At 38.6% G+C, this 17,469-nt stretch overlaps 3 protein-coding genes across 3 annotated transcripts; 2 read left to right on the forward strand and 1 right to left on the reverse strand.

The window, feature by feature from the left end:
• Window positions 1-496: 496 nt before the first annotated feature.
• Window positions 497-3,871, forward strand: LOC141818438 (polygalacturonase-2-like; the record flags this gene model as incomplete). The annotated part of the gene is made up of 8 exons (XM_074705937.1): window positions 497-616; window positions 751-885; window positions 971-1,120; window positions 1,217-1,240; window positions 1,863-2,152; window positions 2,279-2,387; window positions 3,330-3,443; window positions 3,638-3,871. Coding segments are annotated over 8 exons (1,176 nt in total), but the record flags the coding sequence as incomplete, so codon positions are not given.
• Window positions 3,872-12,841: 8,970 nt separating this feature from the next.
• Window positions 12,842-16,155, forward strand: LOC141818435 (polygalacturonase ADPG2-like). Its single transcript, XM_074705935.1, has 8 exons — window positions 12,842-12,853; window positions 12,958-13,086; window positions 13,283-13,417; window positions 14,426-14,449; window positions 14,572-14,861; window positions 14,947-15,055; window positions 15,170-15,283; window positions 15,922-16,155. The coding sequence occupies exons 1-8, from the start codon at window positions 12,842-12,844 to the stop codon at window positions 16,153-16,155; spliced, it is 1,047 nt and encodes a 348-aa protein (XP_074562036.1).
• Window positions 16,156-16,717: 562 nt separating this feature from the next.
• Window positions 16,718-17,198, reverse strand: LOC141818437 (protein C2-DOMAIN ABA-RELATED 11-like). The gene has a single exon (XM_074705936.1). The coding sequence runs from the start codon at window positions 17,196-17,198 to the stop codon at window positions 16,824-16,826; it is 375 nt and encodes a 124-aa protein (XP_074562037.1). The 3' UTR covers window positions 16,718-16,823.
• Between the last annotated feature and the right edge of the window lie 271 nt (window positions 17,199-17,469).

Genomic DNA, 17,469 nt, shown 5'->3' on the forward strand with positions numbered 1-17,469 from the left:
ACATCAATGCAGACAACTTTCATCCAATCGAACCAGCTATAATTAAATTAAAATAAAATTGTACAAAAATTATTCTTGTTGTATTTCTGAACCTGACATAAATTTATATATATATATATATATATATATATATATTCAAACAATTTAGTATATACAGTTTCAATAATTGCAACGTAATTGCTTGAAAAATGCATTCTTAACTAAATTCAATGAAGAATTAATTGTCATGCTTTCCTTTGTTTTTATTTTAGATTATCTCATAAAACAACTAATTAGATCTGTACCAAATCGAAATGCAAAGATCCAAATAAATCTCCAATCTTTAACTCTTTCCAAACATTAATTAATACTTCATCTATATATATAACTCATATATAGTTCAAGAATAATCACAGTACTCGATCAACAATGGTTGGACAAGTAAGAAAACTAATGTATCTCCATTTTTTATTATTCTTTTCTTTATGATTTTTCTTGTGTTTTGATTTTGATTCAGAGCCTTATCATCAGTCTCTTTGTTCTCCTTCTTCTTGCTGATCATGAGGTTTTGGCTGATGAGTCTTACAACGTCTTGGACTTCGGAGCCACAGGAGATGGCAACACAAATGATACTTTGGTACCTAATAAATAGTTGATTGAGTTGAATATTGAAATTATTAAAAAAAAATTATAAAGAGTCACTATATTTTATTTCTATTTTAAATCCTTAACTACTTCTTCTTCTTCCTCTGCTATTGGGTGTTGCTTCAGGCGTTTGTGAATGCATGGAGTGCAGCTTGTCACAACAGCACGACACGATCCACCTTGATCATTCCGGCAGGGAAGACATTTTTGTTGTCGCATGTCGATTTCGAAGGACCTTGCAACAATTTCATCTCCGTAGCGGTATACATACATACATACATACATACATAAATACATATATATTGTATATGTTTGAGGAAGACTTATATGTTATTCTTGTGCAAAGCTTGATGGAAACCTTAAACGGACAAATGAAATATGGCAAGAAGGTTATTTCAGCTGGCTTCTTTTCATTCGAATCAACGGCATAATCATCTCCGGATCCGGCGAGCTCGACGGCCAAGGGACGAACTGGTGGTCATGCAAAGAGACAAATGTAAAACTTTATATCTATCTATCTATGCGTAATTAAGTTATATATTTCTCGACACTAACTGTATTCTTTTGATTGACTTAATTGGTGTTGTTGCAGCAATGTCCACATGATGCTCCCAATGTAAGTCGAGTACCGAAACACATTGGTAAAGAATTTAGGGGTGTAATCGAATCGAGCCAAGTCAAACAGTAAAAGGCCTGAGGTTGAGCTCGGTTTGTTTTTCCTAAACTTGAGTTCGGCTCGAGTTCGATTCGAGCTTTAATTCTTAAGCTCGAACTCGACTCATAATGAAATTAAATAGTTCGCAAACGACTCGAGTTCGGTTCAAAAATGGTTTGTTTTAAAGTTAATCGAGTTTAGTTCGAACTCGGTTTAGAAATAACTCGTTTAAAAGTTAAACGAGCTTAGTTTGAATTTGACTTATTAATATATAATATATTTATAATTTATGTAATATACACACACGTTCACGAGCCTGTTAACGAATATATTCGTGAGCCTTTAAACGAATATGTTCGCGAGCTCACGAACCAAATACTATTAAGCTCGAACTCGGTTTGATAATATTTTCGAATTCAAATTCAGGCTCGAGCTCGGCTCGTTCACTTAATCGAATGAACTCAAACGAATTTTTTTTGAACCGATACTTGAATAGTTCGCGAGCAATTTGACTCGTTTACACCCCTATTAAGAACTTAAGTGTGGAAATTGCTAATGAATTAATATATATATTTGCTTGCAGAGTCTACATATGTTGAGTTGCATCGATGCACAGATTTGGGGGCTGAGGTCAATCAACAGCACCATGATGCACATATCGGTGTCGAAGAGCGAGCGAGTTGATATCGCCGGCATCACCATCATCGCCCCTGACGAGAGCCCTAACACCGACGGCATCCACGTCCAGGGAAGTCGATATGTCAGCATCAGAAACTCCATAATTGGCACGGGAGATGACTGTGTGTCACTGAGCGAAGGTGCTGAGGACATTTCTATTAGTAATGTAACATGTGGCCCTGGCCATGGAATAAGGTATATATATATATATATATATACTTAATTACTTACTTAGTATAGTTAATCGCCATTAAGTAAGTTCTTTCAAATTAACATACAATTAATTAACCTTGAAGCCATTAATTTCATGCTTAATTGTAGCATTGGGAGCTTGGGCAAAATGGGGTCCCGGGCAATAGCATCAAACATCCATGTCTCCAACTGCACCTTGACCCAAACAACCAATGGAGTCAGGATAAAGACATGGCAGGTACAAGATGCTTTGATTTTTTTTATCGAGTATTTTATCATTGCACTATATTTTTTTAGCTTACTACTAAGATAAAAAAGCTCTTTAAGGACATATAAAAATATGTTTATAGTATATTTTTAGTGGCATTCATCCACCTATAAACACCCTTTATAATAATATCGTTTTAGTCAAATTTTTTTGGGATATAATCAAAGTCCCATATTAGAAATATATAAAAAAGATCCTTAGGTTATAAAATGGAGATATCTATATTGGTATGAGACTTTTTAAGTAAAGTTCAAAAATAAAACTATGAGAGTGTGGTCCGTTGGAACCGTTAAGGAGGACGGGATCGTTAGGATACAATCAACCATAAGGGTGTGGGTTAAATATTGATGGACAATATCATACCATTTTAGAGATATATATAGATTTCATCGGATCTAACATTTCTAATATTATATAATGCCATATATTAACATCAACTTCAAAAATATCTCAATTTAGAAATATAATGACCGTCTAAAATATTAAAAGTATGTTTTATATATATTTTTTATAAAGATAATAAAAATTATTATTATAAGATCCTCTTAACTATAATTTATAATTAATTATTATAGTTAAAAGGACCTTATAATTTAGAAGGGGAGTCTTGATGTAAAATTATTATCATCTACATTAAGATCACGAGTTTGAATCATTGAAACACTGACAAGGATTTCGTATATCAGACTGTCTTGCCCTCTTAACTAATTTATAGTGACAGATAAAGATCATTTTTTAGAAGGGGAACCTTGATGTAAAATTGTTATCATCTGACATTGAGATCACGGGTTTAGGGTTCGAATCGTTGAAACACAAATCTCACACTGACGAGAATTTCGTATATCAGACTGTCTTGCCTTCTTAACTAATTTACAATGACAGATGATCGATCATTTTTTTTTAACTTTGCAGGGAGCTTCTGGCTTTGCGAGGAACATATCGTTTGTGAATATTACCATGAATGACGTTCGTTACCCCATTATTATAGATCAGTACTACTGCCCTAACAGAGTCTGCGATGCACAGGTACGTAGAAAAAGAAAAGGAAAACTAAGTTACAAATAATTCCAATTAACTAATAATTATGATATCTCATTCACGTACGATTGATTCACGTACGATTGATGTCAATCGTGTGAAACTATTAGAATGACGGATTCCACCTCTACTGAAATGATATCTCATTCACGTACGATTATATTGATGTTAATGCTGTACAGGAATCAGCAGTAGAAGTGAGTGATGTGAAGTACATTGGAGTGACAGGAAGCTCATCGAGAGAAATAGCTGTCGCTCTGAATTGCAGCCAAAGTGTGCCTTGCAGTGGCATCGTCATGGACAGTGTTAATCTGTGGCCTGCAAATGTAGGAGAAGAGGTGCGGTCTCACTGCATCAGTGCCGATGGATTTGCGAGGAATCAAGTCACGCCTGCTGTCCCTTGCTTGACCCAGTGAAAGCTTGCTAACTAGCTAGGGTTTCTTACTGACCATGGATGGTGCCTGGTCTAATTAACCCTTCGCTCAAGCTGGGAGAAGTGTATGCGCTCATCAGTTGTAATATTCAGCATGTTTCTTTCAGAATTAATTCTTCAGTAGAATAACAAACAGGCTATGAAGGACCCTATTCAAGCAATAAAAGAAAAATAAAGATATGTTCTTGCTATCTTATGGTATCTGGATTATTCCTTGAGCACCTCGCCCTCGGATATTAATTTTAATTGAGCACCCGGCTTGAATGTTCAGTTATAAATTTCAATCGAGCATTCAGCTTTCATGCTCAATTATAGACTTCAACTGAGCATCTAATCTGAATGGTTAATTATAGACTTCAATTGAGCATTCGATTTCATATATACTCAATTATTGATGTGGAAATAGAAGGGTAATTTTAGTCTTTTTAGTATTTTTGATGAGTTTGGATTTTAAAGGTATTTTTATCTTTGCAATGTTAGAGTTTTTTATTTAGTAGATTTTAAAGTTTTAATTTTTTATCAATAATATTTGTGGTTATGTTGTTTCTTTTCAAACATCAAGTTTAGCTTGTCTATCTCTCGATTTTTTGTCGAATCAATATGGTTTAGAAAATTAATTCTGATATTCATGTATGAATCAACGAATTCAATAGTTATCTATTGTATCAGTTGATATCAAAGTCAAGTTGATCTTACAAAATCATGCTATTGAGAAGACAACAACATATCAAGTACTCTTTTGATCTTGATATGGAGCACGGTTTAGAGAGATCGATGGACGGTGTAACCTATTTGTGGATCAAGTAACAAAGAGGATGACTATGCTATTGAGAAATTGAAATAGAGGAAGTTCGATCCAATGCAAAAACCAACACCAGATAAACTCGGAGGAGGAGGAAGAGAACGTTTTTGATAAAGAAGGATTTTTTTATTATAAGGAAGATATGAACGACAAGGTCGAAATAATTGGTGATTCAATTTACTACGATGATGAAGTGGATGAAGATGTCGATAAAGTTGACGATAATGTATTGCAAGTTTCAAATGCTGAGACTAGTTTTATATCTTTCGATGTTGACTTCCGAGTCATGTTTGGTCTTAAAGACTTATTTACAACCAGCTCATTTTGGAATGGCTATGGCAGAGGTCCCACACAATGTGATCACAAAGACCCACAATTGGCTATGATAGAAGGTCCCTACCAATGTGATCAATCGCGACGTATACTTGGTCGTGATTTGTGGCAAGGAGACTATGATGGGTCGTGACTTGACCTTAATTTTGTGATCAATGTTGGTGCAGGGAGCACCAAATGATCGAAGCTTGATTTTGATGATGACATGAGGTTCAAGTTAAGTGTGTGGTTTGAACTGATGTGTTTATCTAAGTGTGTAGGGAGCACAGGAAAGTCCTAGTTAAGGCTAGACAATGAAAGTCCTAGTATGGAGTCTAGACAAAGCAAGTACTAGTGTGGAGTCTAGGCAAAGGAAAGTCATGGTCTGGAGGACTAGGCAAAAGTCTTAGCAGGATCAAGTACACCAGATGAAAGTCCAGGTAGGTCAGTGGACCAGATGCATGGCGGGAAGCCCAGATAGGTCAAGTGGACTAGTTGTTTGGCGGAAGTCTAGGCGGTCAGGTGGATCAGTTGCCTAGCAGCAAATCCTGAGGGTCAAAAATCAAGGCTAAGAGACAAGTCCAACAAGTCTGGGCAAAACAGATAAATTCTCCCGAGTCGAGTGGGTAAGGGCACGTTCCCGGTGTGGAACAGTAGGCGTCGGTCTAACCCAGAATTTCACTGAAAATCTGAAATTAAGACTATAAATAGTTCAAAATTGTTTACTCCTTTCACTACTTTTGCTTTTGCACAAACTTGTAATGTAGGAATGGAGAGGCGGAAACTTTGATTCCGGACGACCTTATCCTGAATCCAGGCTACCGGAGTCCAGGCGCCCGGATTGATTCTAGGTGCCCTGATTCGGTTAAACGCAACGGCAGTCAATGTTCATCCGAAATCTCCATGTCAACATACAGGTGCCCAGAAAAGGAATACAAGCGCCTGGAAGTATCAAGTCAGCAGCGCTAATGCTGGATCGACAGACAGCGTGGAGCGTCTAGAAAGGCTTCCAAGTGCCCGAAAATCCCTATTAAAGAGCTTTGAGAGAGAGCCCTCAGAACAACAATCCAGAGTAATTCGACGGCTGTCTGCGCGCGAAGAATCATCCTGAAGGTCATCGTAATGTCGAAGTTCTGCACCAAAAGTCTACAACTTCAACTTCGGTAACTCGATTACATTATGTATTTATTTTCCAAAGAACGATAATTATTTTATCATTTCTGTTCTTTTGTAATCGATTAAACTCCTCTTCGCGAGAAAGAAGTTTCATAGTGGATTATATTGCCCAACGTAAACAATCAAACGATCGTGGGCCTTGGAGTAGTAGTTTGTGGGGTAAAAAATAGTGTCTCTTTGTCTTTTTGTTTTGAGTTTGTGTTTTATTATATTCTGCTGCAAAACTTTTCGCTGTTTAACTCTGATTAATCGAACTCACGAACGAAAACGAATGTGTTTTACGAAAATAAAAAAAAACACTACAAATAGCGTTATTTACCCCCCTCTAGCTAGCGCTCTTTTCGATCCTACAGTCAAGAGGTTGGTCCTGGTTGTGATTTTGTAGCTGCCAATTGCACTTATCATTATCGCTAGGCTAAGGAGTTTTTTTAATTATTATTTTATTTTTTTAAGGAGAAAGGTATTTTAAAAATTAAAGATGTCTTTTGATAAATATAAAAGTTGGCCTGGGTTTACAAGAGATATAAGAAAATTAGATTAGTTTGGGGCCATTTCTATGATATGTCAGTTCTTATGCAAGCACACAAGTGTTGATGATGATATCAATTTATAGTCATCATGAAACATGAAATAATGATGGAATTTTTTTCTTAATGACACCAAATCTACCAGACAAGATTTTCCTCATTAATATTATGCTCTAAAATGCACTTGTTTACCAATACAATAATCAATTTGCCAATGAGACGAGTGAGATTGGCCTGCACTCAGTCCGGTAAACATGAAGCATCAAATACAATGCCCCCACGGGCGGGGTCAGCTCTCATGGTTGCATTTGCGATAACATCAATCTGTGCCATGTTTCCAAATCCCTCGGCCACCATGCCCTGGTCAATCCCGCATTCACCGTGATTTACCTCTCCACAGATGGTCGGGGGGCCGATCATGTGGGGCCGCTAGGTTGGCGGATTCCAACCTTTTGCAGCATGAAGCATCAAATACAACAATAAGCAGGAGGCGGAGGCGGAGGCGGAGGAGGAGGAGAAGGCGTAGGAGGAGGAGGAGGAGGATTGAGGACGAACTATACGAACTCTAGGACCTATAGGCCGATTTCTCTTCGGCGGGGGTGGCGGTGAAAATCGTCAATCACTGCTGACTAATTTGCCGAGGCTATTCATGTTCATCTTCTCCCATCTTCCTGCACTCATTCCAGACCGTAATCAAATTCAAATCTGTCGTCAATGATTTACTTAATTCTATTTTACAATCCCAAAGAGACGATATATATAAAAAGAGAGAGATTAATTACCAAGAGCTTGCGTGCTAGATAGCACGAGGAAGACGAGCAGCAGCAGAATGCCCTTGACAGAAGCCATCGTGGGACAAGAAGACGATAGGCCGCAAAGACTCCAGAAATATCAGCAATGGAGTTAGAAATGTATATGGAAACAAGGAAAGGAAAGAGACGGACAAAGACTACCAGGTCTTTTCCCTTGCCTATCTCCATTAGTCTTTTTTTAATATTTTTTATGAGTTAGAATTTTGAGAGTATTTTTATGTTTTGAATCTATTTAGTTGATTTTAGGATTTTAGTTTTTTTATCAATAATATTTGCGGTCATGTTGTTTCTTTTCAAACTTCAAATTTGATTGTCTATTTTCTAGTATTCTTTGAATCAACATAGTTTAGAAAATTGATACTGATATTCATGCATAAATCAACGAATTCAATAGTTATCCGTTGTATCAACTAGTATAAAAGTCAAGTTGATCTCACGGAATCATGCCACCGAGAAGATAGCAATATATCAACTACTCTTTTGATCGTGATATTTTGATCGACGGACATTGTAACCTATTTGTGGATAAATAACAAAGAGGATAACAATGTCCGAAATCCAATGATCCAATGTAAGAACCAACACCTGATAAACTCGGGAGAGGAGGAAGAGAACGTTTTTGATGAAGAAGGTTTTTTTTATTACAAGGAAGATATGAATGACAAAGTCAAAATAGTTGGTGATTCAATTTACTATGATATGATGAAGTGGATGAGGATGTCCATAAAGTTGACGATAATGTATTGTAAGTTTCAAACACTGAGAATTTCTCCGGAAGTCTTATTGGTTGAAAATAGCTTCTATATTGCAATTGACTGGTTGGATCGAGCTCTGAACAAGCACCACAACTGGATGGTACGGGATTCAAAGGACATGGGTCCGATGTTTCTTGAGATTGCTGCGGAAGCAGATCTGGGCTGGCAGAGCGATCGAAGATAGCAGGGCATTCATTGACTTAGTTGTAACGACCCGGCCCCTCGGCCCCTTGGGCGGCCCAATCGGCGGTCCCTTGGGCGGCCCAACTAGCGGCCCCCTTGGCGACCCCTATGTCGTCAACCGACGACCCTCGGCCGTGCCGTTACTCACTAGGACTTTCCACCCCTGGTCAGTGGATTTTTGCCTCCCCCAGGATTCGAACTCTAGACCTCCAGGATAAGTACTAGAGTTTATGAATCCTGGTAGCCAAGTGAGCAGCTCTCACTTGGCTACCAGGATTCATAAACTCTAGTACTTATCCTGGAGGTCTAGAGTTCGAATCCTGGGGGAGGCAAAAATCCACTGACCAGGGGTGGAAAGTCCTAGTGAGTAACGGCACGGCCGAGGGTCGTCGGTTGACGACATAGGGGTCGCCAAGGGGGGCCGCTAGTTGGGCCGCCCAAGGGACCGCCGATTGGGCCGCCCAAGGGGCCGAGGGGCCGGGTCGTTACAATAAAAAGGCGCCTTTTTATTGTAACGACCCGGCCCCTCGGCCCCTTGGGCGGCCCAACTGGCGGCCCCTTGGCGGTCCCTTGGGCGGCCCAACTGGCGACCCCTTATGTCGTCAACCGACGACCCTCGGCCGTGCCGTTACTCACTAGGTCTTTCCACCCCTGGCCAGTGGATTTTTGCCTTCCCCAGGATTCGAACTCTAGACCTCCAGGTTAAGTACTAGAGTTTATGAATCCTGGTAGCCAAGTGAGCGCTCACTTGGCTACCAGGATTCATAAACTCTAGTACTTATCCTGGAGGTCTAGAGTTCGAATCCTGGGGGAGGCAAAAATCCACTGACCAGGGGTGGAAAGTCCTAGTGAGTAACGGCACGGCCGAGGGTCGTCGGTTGACGACATAGGGGTCGCCAAGGGGGCCGCTAGTTGGGCCGCCCAAGGGACCGCCGATTGGGCCGCCCAAGGGGCCGAGGGGCCGGGTCGTTACAATAAAAAGGCGCCTTTTTATTGTAACGACCCGGCCCCTCGGCCCCTTGGGCGGCCCAACTGGCGGCCCCTTGGCGGTCCCTTGGGCGGCCCAACTGGCGACCCCTTATGTCGTCAACCGACGACCCTCGGCCGTGCCGTTACTCACTAGGTCTTTCCACCCCTGGCCAGTGGATTTTTGCCTTCCCCAAGATTCGAACTCTAGACCTCCAGGTTAAGTACTAGAGTTTATGAATCCTGGTAGCCAAGTGAGAAGCGCTCACTTGGCTACCAGGATTCATAAACTCTAGTACTTAACCTGGAGGTCTAGAGTTCGAATCCTGGGGAAGGCAAAAATCCACTGGCCAGGGGTGGAAAGACCTAGTGAGTAACGGCACGGCCGAGGGTCGTCGGTTGACGACATAAGGGGTCGCCAGTTGGGCCGCCCAAGGGACCGCCAAGGGGCCGCCAGTTGGGCCGCCCAAGGGGCCGAGGGGCCGGGTCGTTACATTAGTTCAAATCCATTTTCATGTGGTTCAGCTGTCGGCGAGGAAGGTGTTCGTATAGAACTAATTAGTTTACCGAACGTATAATTACAGTAAAAAATGAAATCTGTCATCCAGCGGTTCCACACAATCGGCCTCGTGATCATCTGTGAAGAAGTAAATCGAAAAACTGCAGTTGACCATGACAAAAGAGGACATTATCTCGACTTCATCGAGATTCGATTTAGACCAAACGTAGAACAGACTATTGGTGTTGTAGCAGAAATTACAGAACATGAAGCTGATCATGAAGACAGGTTACAAGATGCAATTAGGGAAAGATTTTCATCATTTGGTGATGATCACCAAGCTATAGACATTCTTTTAGCAGAAATTGATATATATGAAGTTTTTGCCTTCAAATTAAACACGGCGAGGGAAGAAGGGTCAAACTCGTGAAGAGCTTAACGAGAGGATGCGTGATCCAAAAAAATGAGCTGGAAGGCTATAATAGTGAAGAATTTGATGAGACGCACAATAGAAAAGCTCTTGATGCATTAAGGAGCATGGACATTGATGCACCTAATGCTGCTGTTTTGGTTGCCAGTGAGGCTCATTCTATCACCTTGGCCACTGAAGGACTTTTGAGTGTTGTTTATACAGTTGCAGCTTTGATTCTCCTAGAAGTGATGCTGATCTCTTCATAGAGTACACTGGCAAAACAAGGTGAGACAATTATATTGGACATTCTAAAAGGATTTCAAACATTTATACAAGCATGTGGTTCTTCGGGAACAACTACAAGCTATAGCTGAGTTGGTTACGATGGAGCAGAATTATAGAAGATGGCAAGGGTTCAAATCTCGACGAAGCCGGGCAACACCCTCCTCCGTCGTAGCCAACTACAGTTTCTCGATTTACCTCCTCACATATGGTCGTGAGACTGACTATGTGGGGCCGCTGGGGTGGCGGATTCCACCTTTTGCAGAAGAAAAAGGAACAACTACAAGCTTCGTAGACAAAAAAATGGAGAATCTAACTTTGAAAGTGGTGAGTTTGTTGAGCCTGTTGTTGATACGTTTATGCAGAATATAGATCTTAGCAATGTACAATTTATAATGGATGAAGTAGGGCAAGAATAGCGTCCACGATATTGTGCTCATTGGCGGATACTAGGATTCCCAAAGTCCAACAACTGCTAGTAGATTTTGCCAAGTTAATTTTCGAGGATCTTTCTCCTGGACTACCGTCTGACACTTCTGGTAACACATGATGATGTGATCATGTGACCAACAATTCGAGGGTGAATTGTCTCTACCTCGAGGAGAATGATGGAAAATATAATAGCAATTTTAGTTTTTTATAATATTTTTATTGAGTTAGAATTTTGAGAATATTTTTGTTTTACAATATTAGGATTTTGAATCTATTTAAATCATTATTTAGTTGGTTTTAGATTTTTAATTTTTTATCACTAATATTTTTGATTGTGTTATTTATTTTCAAACATTGAGTTTGGTTGCGCATCTCTTGGTAATCTATCAAATCAACAGAGTTTAGAAGGGTATTCTTATATAATCAACGGATTCAGTAGTTATCTACTACATCAGGTATAGGCTTCAATCGAGTACCTGGCTTCAATGCTCAATTATTAATTTCAACTGAGCACCTGACTTCCGTGCTAATTATAGACTTCAATCCAGTACTCAGCTTCAATGATCAGTTTTAGACGTCAATCAAGCATCCGATCTCAATGCTCAGATATAAACTTCCACCGAGCACCGGACCTTAGTGCTCAGATATTGACTTCAACTACACACCCGACTTCAATGCTCAATTATAGATTTCCACCGAGTGCCTGATCTTAGTATTTAAATAAGGGCTTCAATAGACTACTTGGCTTCAAGGCCAAGATATTATACCTTACACTTGATGAATGGGAAAGCATGTAGTAAATGTCAGATCTGATTTCCTAATTTCCTTCCAATGAATACGTGGTTCTTGGTGAATGGAGAGGCGCTTAATGGTTGTTGAATCTAGTATCCTAATGACTCTTAACGACTATATAAACATTAGAGAAGAGAGGTTACGGATATAATTTTCTTCTTATAAGTAGAGGTGACTCTTTTCCACATAAAGCTCATCTCATTTCTAGTTTTTTTTCCTACTCTTCTTCTTCTTGTTTTAACAAATACTAAATCTCTTCTACTGATGATTGACTTGAATGTCAGAGTAGTCATACTGATAAAGCCGCCGATCAAGATCTAGCTAACTCATGTTACCTCTTAGGCAATTGGATGGATCTTAACTATTTGGGAGACGATCTAGCTTGGTAGAGAAGAGGAGCTAAAGCGAGCAAAAAGACACCATCAATAATGTTAATACTTAAAATAATGTTATAAAGAATTGTTGAAAAAATATTTCATGATGAACCGATTGGTTCGACCAATTAGGAACATATTAACGGTTAAAAAAATAATAAAGACATGTTTTGACTGAATTGGCTATAACTAAATGAATACATTTATGTTATTCCAAAATTAGCTTTAATAAATTTTTTTAAAAAATAATTTTTAACATGACAACTTATATTAAATCAAAATAGGATTGTATAAAAATTATTTTGGTTGTATTTAGGAAGCTGACATAAATTTATTAAAATAATTTAATATATACCGTTTTATTTTGTTTATGCTCAAGTCCCATTAAAGGTATTAATTATTTGATTTCTTATGCTAATTTTCTACAGAAAGTTTAATAATTGCAACGTGATTAATTGTTTATTATTATATATTACGTAATTCCATGAAAAACTAATTATTGCCAAACTTTTCTTTATTTTTTATTTTAAATTGTCTAATAAATCTCCACCAATTTTTTTTAACTCTTTCCAAACATGATTATATATATATATATATATAACTTGATAGTTCAAGAATCACAGTTAACAATGGCTAGACAAGTAAGTAAAAAAGCTAAATTATCTCCATTTTTTATTATTCTTTTCTTTTAATTAAAAAACAAGATTTTTATATATTTTTCTCCTGTGTTTTGATTTTGATTCAGGGTATTATGATCAGTCTCTTTGTGATCGTTCTTATTGCTTCCTCTGCTGCTGAGATTTTGGCTGATGAGCCAACATACAACGTCTTAGACTTTGGAGCCATAGGAGATGGCAACACAAATGACACTCAAGTGCGTAATTAAAAGATATATCTATCTATCTTCTGTAAGTCTGTTCTGTCGTAACCAACTCAGCTATGTCCCGAGGACAAATATATATATATATATATATATATATATATATATATATATATATATATATATATATATATATATCCATGATTCATATATTTTTTGTATCTTAAATTCTTAATTGCTTCTTTTTCAGGCGTTTGTAAATGCATGGAGTGCAATTTGTCTCCACAGCAATGGCCCCTCCACCTTGCTCATCCCGGGATGGAAGACATTTTTGTTGGATCGTATTGTTTTCCAAGGACCCTGCAATAATGTCATTCACGTAAAGGTATACAACACACAAGAGATCTTCTTTAGGGTTTGTCCTAAGATTATAATCCAATTTAAACAATAATAATCAAGTTTAGACGGGATCGACTATATAAATTCTTCTATATCATTGGACTATATCCCTTACTATATCATCAAATATATTTAAATAAATTTTATCTATATAAAATTTTTATTTAATCTATTAAAACTCACTTTTCCACATCCACAGTTCGATCCAAATTTTTTTATATTACCTACGTAAGTTTTTTACTTAGTCCATTAAAATTCACTCTTCCACATCCAAAACTCAACCCACCTCCATATATTTATTAAAAGAGAAAGAGCTTGCAAAAATATCTTAGATGCTAATTAGGGAAGGAAGGCCAATTTTTTTTTTCATTTTGATTTGTGAATTAAATTTGAACCTATCTGATATTTCTGTAAAACACGAGTTGTATAATAAAATAGTGACCTCTACATTTATCCCTTTCCTTTTTATTTATAATATATTTCAAAGATCTCAAATTCAAATCCATTTCATTTTCATTTGTTCCTTTTGATGAGTACTCCAAACCCAACTTTAAGTAATGAAGTTTCGAGATTGAAAACTTATATTAATTCTTTCGAAATGAAATCTTTTACTGTATAATAAAAAAAAATGAGTCTTCCTATATAACTCTAGTTCATGGATCCGTCCTTATGTATACATGTATAGTATATCATATCATATCTTATCGTATATGTTTGAGGAAGCCTGACATGTTATTCTTGTGCCAAGAGGTCGATGGAAACCTTAAACGAACAAATGATATATGGAAAGAAAATGTCAATAGCTGGCTTCTTTTCATTCGAATCACCGGCCTAAGCATCTACGGCTCCGGCAAGCTCGACGGCCAAGGAACAAACTGGTGGTCGTGCAAAGAACAAAATGTAAACCTTTCTATCTATCTATCTATGTCGTAAGTTAATTATGTTTGTCTTGACACTAACTGAATGTTTTTGATCGACTTAATTTGTGTTGCAGCAATGTCCATTTGCAGCTGCCCATGTGAGTTGATTAAGAGATCTAAATTAGTGATCGTGTGAGACTGCTGGGACGGTGGATTTCATTTTTTACTAAAGAGAAATCTAAGTGTGGAGATTGTTAATGAAGTAATTGTGATGATGCAGATTCTGGAGCTCCTGAGTTGCAGCTATGTACAGATATGGGGGCTGAAGCTGTTCAACAGCCCCATGATGCATATAGCGGTGGGGCAAAGCGAGGATGTCGACATCGGAGGGATCACCATCTCCTCCCCCGGCGACAGCCCTAACACCGACGGCATCCACATCCAACAAAGCCGCCGTATCAAGATCAGAGACTCGGTAATTGGCACCGGAGATGATTGTGTGTCGCTGAGTGATGGTGCTGAGGATGTTTCTGTCAGCAATGTGAATTGTGGTCCTGGCCATGGAATAAGGTACTTGCTTAGTAGTCATACTGCTCGGCCTGGCCGCGAGCTCGCACACCGGCCCTAAGATTAGTCATTGCTTGTTTACTTGTAGTATTGGGAGCTTGGGCATAGCTGGGACCATGGCGACAGCAACAGACATCTACGTTTACAACTGCACCATGTCCCAAACCACCAATGGAGTCAGGATCAAGACATGGCAGGCAAGCTACAATTCTATTTCTCCGAAGCACAATTTATACACACTCGGAAAGAAATAGATGATATTCGTACAATATTGGTTCTACCTTGCTTGCTTGACATTTTGAACTTTGCAGGGAGGGTCTGGGTTTGCGAGGAACATATCATTTGTGAATATTACCATGGATGAAGTGCATTACCCCATAATTATAGATCAGTACTACTGCCCTCACAGCAGCTGCGGATCTCAGGTAAATGGATAATCCATCTGCGGATATTTTCTTTTTCTCAACTCTTATTTATGCGTAGAACTGTCAAACAGATCAATTTATGACGGAACAGACCAACCCATCAAAAACACATCATATGACAGGACGGAGTGGACTTTGACCCACCAACTTGATGGATTACAGATTAGACGGGCCAACTAGACGGGCCAACCACATACCTATCAAAAAATTAAAAAAAAATATTAAAATTTTAAAATTTAAATTACAATTTACTGGATCAAATTAAAATTTTTAAATTTGAATTACGATTTAAACAGATCAAGTCTACTATTTTAATTTTAAAAATTAAAAAAAAAATTCAATTCGCAAGTCAAGACTACCACGGACTCACTTGAATCTGTTTTAAAATAGATTAATAAAATTTCAATCCAACTCATCTAAATTATTTGACACCCTACAATGTCACCTTGACAGCAATCTCGCGAGGTCACCTTGAGCAGCCGCAGTCGGCCACCCCGCACGAGGTCGCCTCGTGCAACCGCAGCACCTCGGGCGGGGTTATATTTTTTTTCCATGTTTTCTTGATTTTTTTTCACTTTAAATTTTTTTCCTGAAAGGGCAAGGCTAAGTCGATCATTCACGATGCTACTGCTCTACAGGCAACAGCAGTTGAAGTGAGCGATGTGAAATACATCGACGTGACCGGAAGCTCAACGAGTAACGTAGCAATTGCTCTTAACTGCAGCCAAAGCGTGCCTTGCACCGGCATCACCATGGACAATGTTAATTTGTGGTCTGCAAATCAAGGACAACGGGTGCAGTCTTACTGCATCGACGCCCATGGATCTGCAAAGAATCAAGTCACGCCTGCTGTCCCTTGCTTGACTCACTGAAGCTTGCTAACTAGGGTTTCTCATGGACCATGGATCATGCCTGGTGTTTTTCATACTTGTAATGTTGTAATCTTCTTGCATGGAATAACAAGCAGGGCTATGGACTTTTGAAAGGATTGGTAAATATTGAAGTATACTTACAACAAAAAGTAGAGTCCACCACTCCAACAGTCTCACACGATCGATTCCACGATCATTTATGAAGAGATAAATCGGAAAACTACAGTTGACTACTACGAAAAGGTATTACCTCGACTTCGCCAAGATTCAACCCTTGGCCACTTCAACAAATCTACCCCGTACTAACCAACTCAACCATACCCGGGGAACTAAAAAAATATTTAAGTATACAACCATTCTTACATTTAGTTGGCACATATAAATGTTATAAAGAATCTATAAAAAAAAAATAATCTTTTATCCGACTCATCTAGCTCACACTATCTACTTGGTCATGATTCACAGCTTGTCTATTGTTGATTGCTCAATCAAGCTACCCTAACAATCTTTCTTTAGCAAGTTGCCTAAAGTCCATATTCTGTGTAACAAGTATCTACAGAGGTAGAAGGACAAACTAAGATCTTGATAGATATAGTGATTGACAACATTTTGGAATATTTACAATTTATTGTTTCCATTTCACACCAAAGTCAGGCAGGAAAATTTAATTACCTCTCTTTTCGATGGTCTGAAGCAATTGGGTGATCGATCCACTTAACTGTGACATATAACTCACCAGACTCCACATCACTGAGCCTCAGACCAACTTCCAGCACAATTTCGCCATTCGTGTATGTGATAAAGCTATCAGCCAAGAGGCAGTTGTCCCTGTCTGGAGTTAGTCTCCTCAGCTTTGTCTCACCAGTAGTGAGCTGCAGAGCTTGTTTGAGCTTTGAAGCAGAGGCAAGGGGCTGAAGATCAAGGAAGGCGTGCCCCATTTTGTCATCAAACTTGAATGTGTCCCGATCAAATACTTCCTGAGACAACATGGAAATGAATTGTGGCTTTTGTAAGATATGGATCATGTATTTCTCTATGCACATGTTAGGCAAGGAGGGCTTTAATGGGCATAGAAGTACTAGTTTCCATCAGACATGGACTAATTCCATCTGGTTGTAAGATCTTTACAAATCAAAGTGATTATTATCGATATCTACCTAGAATCCTACGAACATATGAGATACTATAAACACGTAAGGAAGCTTATAATTCAAGGTATGGGATACTTCAGTCACCCCTCACGACATGAACAGTCATAGAAATTAGATTCTTCCTTCAAAACCCATAGTAGGTTGTCTAAATTCTTTCGATTAT

Source organism: Curcuma longa, unplaced genomic scaffold, assembly GCF_044706935.1.
Source record: "Curcuma longa cultivar G26 ecotype Majalengka, Jawa Barat unplaced genomic scaffold, ITB_CL_G26_1.1 contig_24810, whole genome shotgun sequence".
Taxonomy (NCBI): Eukaryota; Viridiplantae; Streptophyta; class Magnoliopsida; order Zingiberales; family Zingiberaceae; genus Curcuma; species Curcuma longa.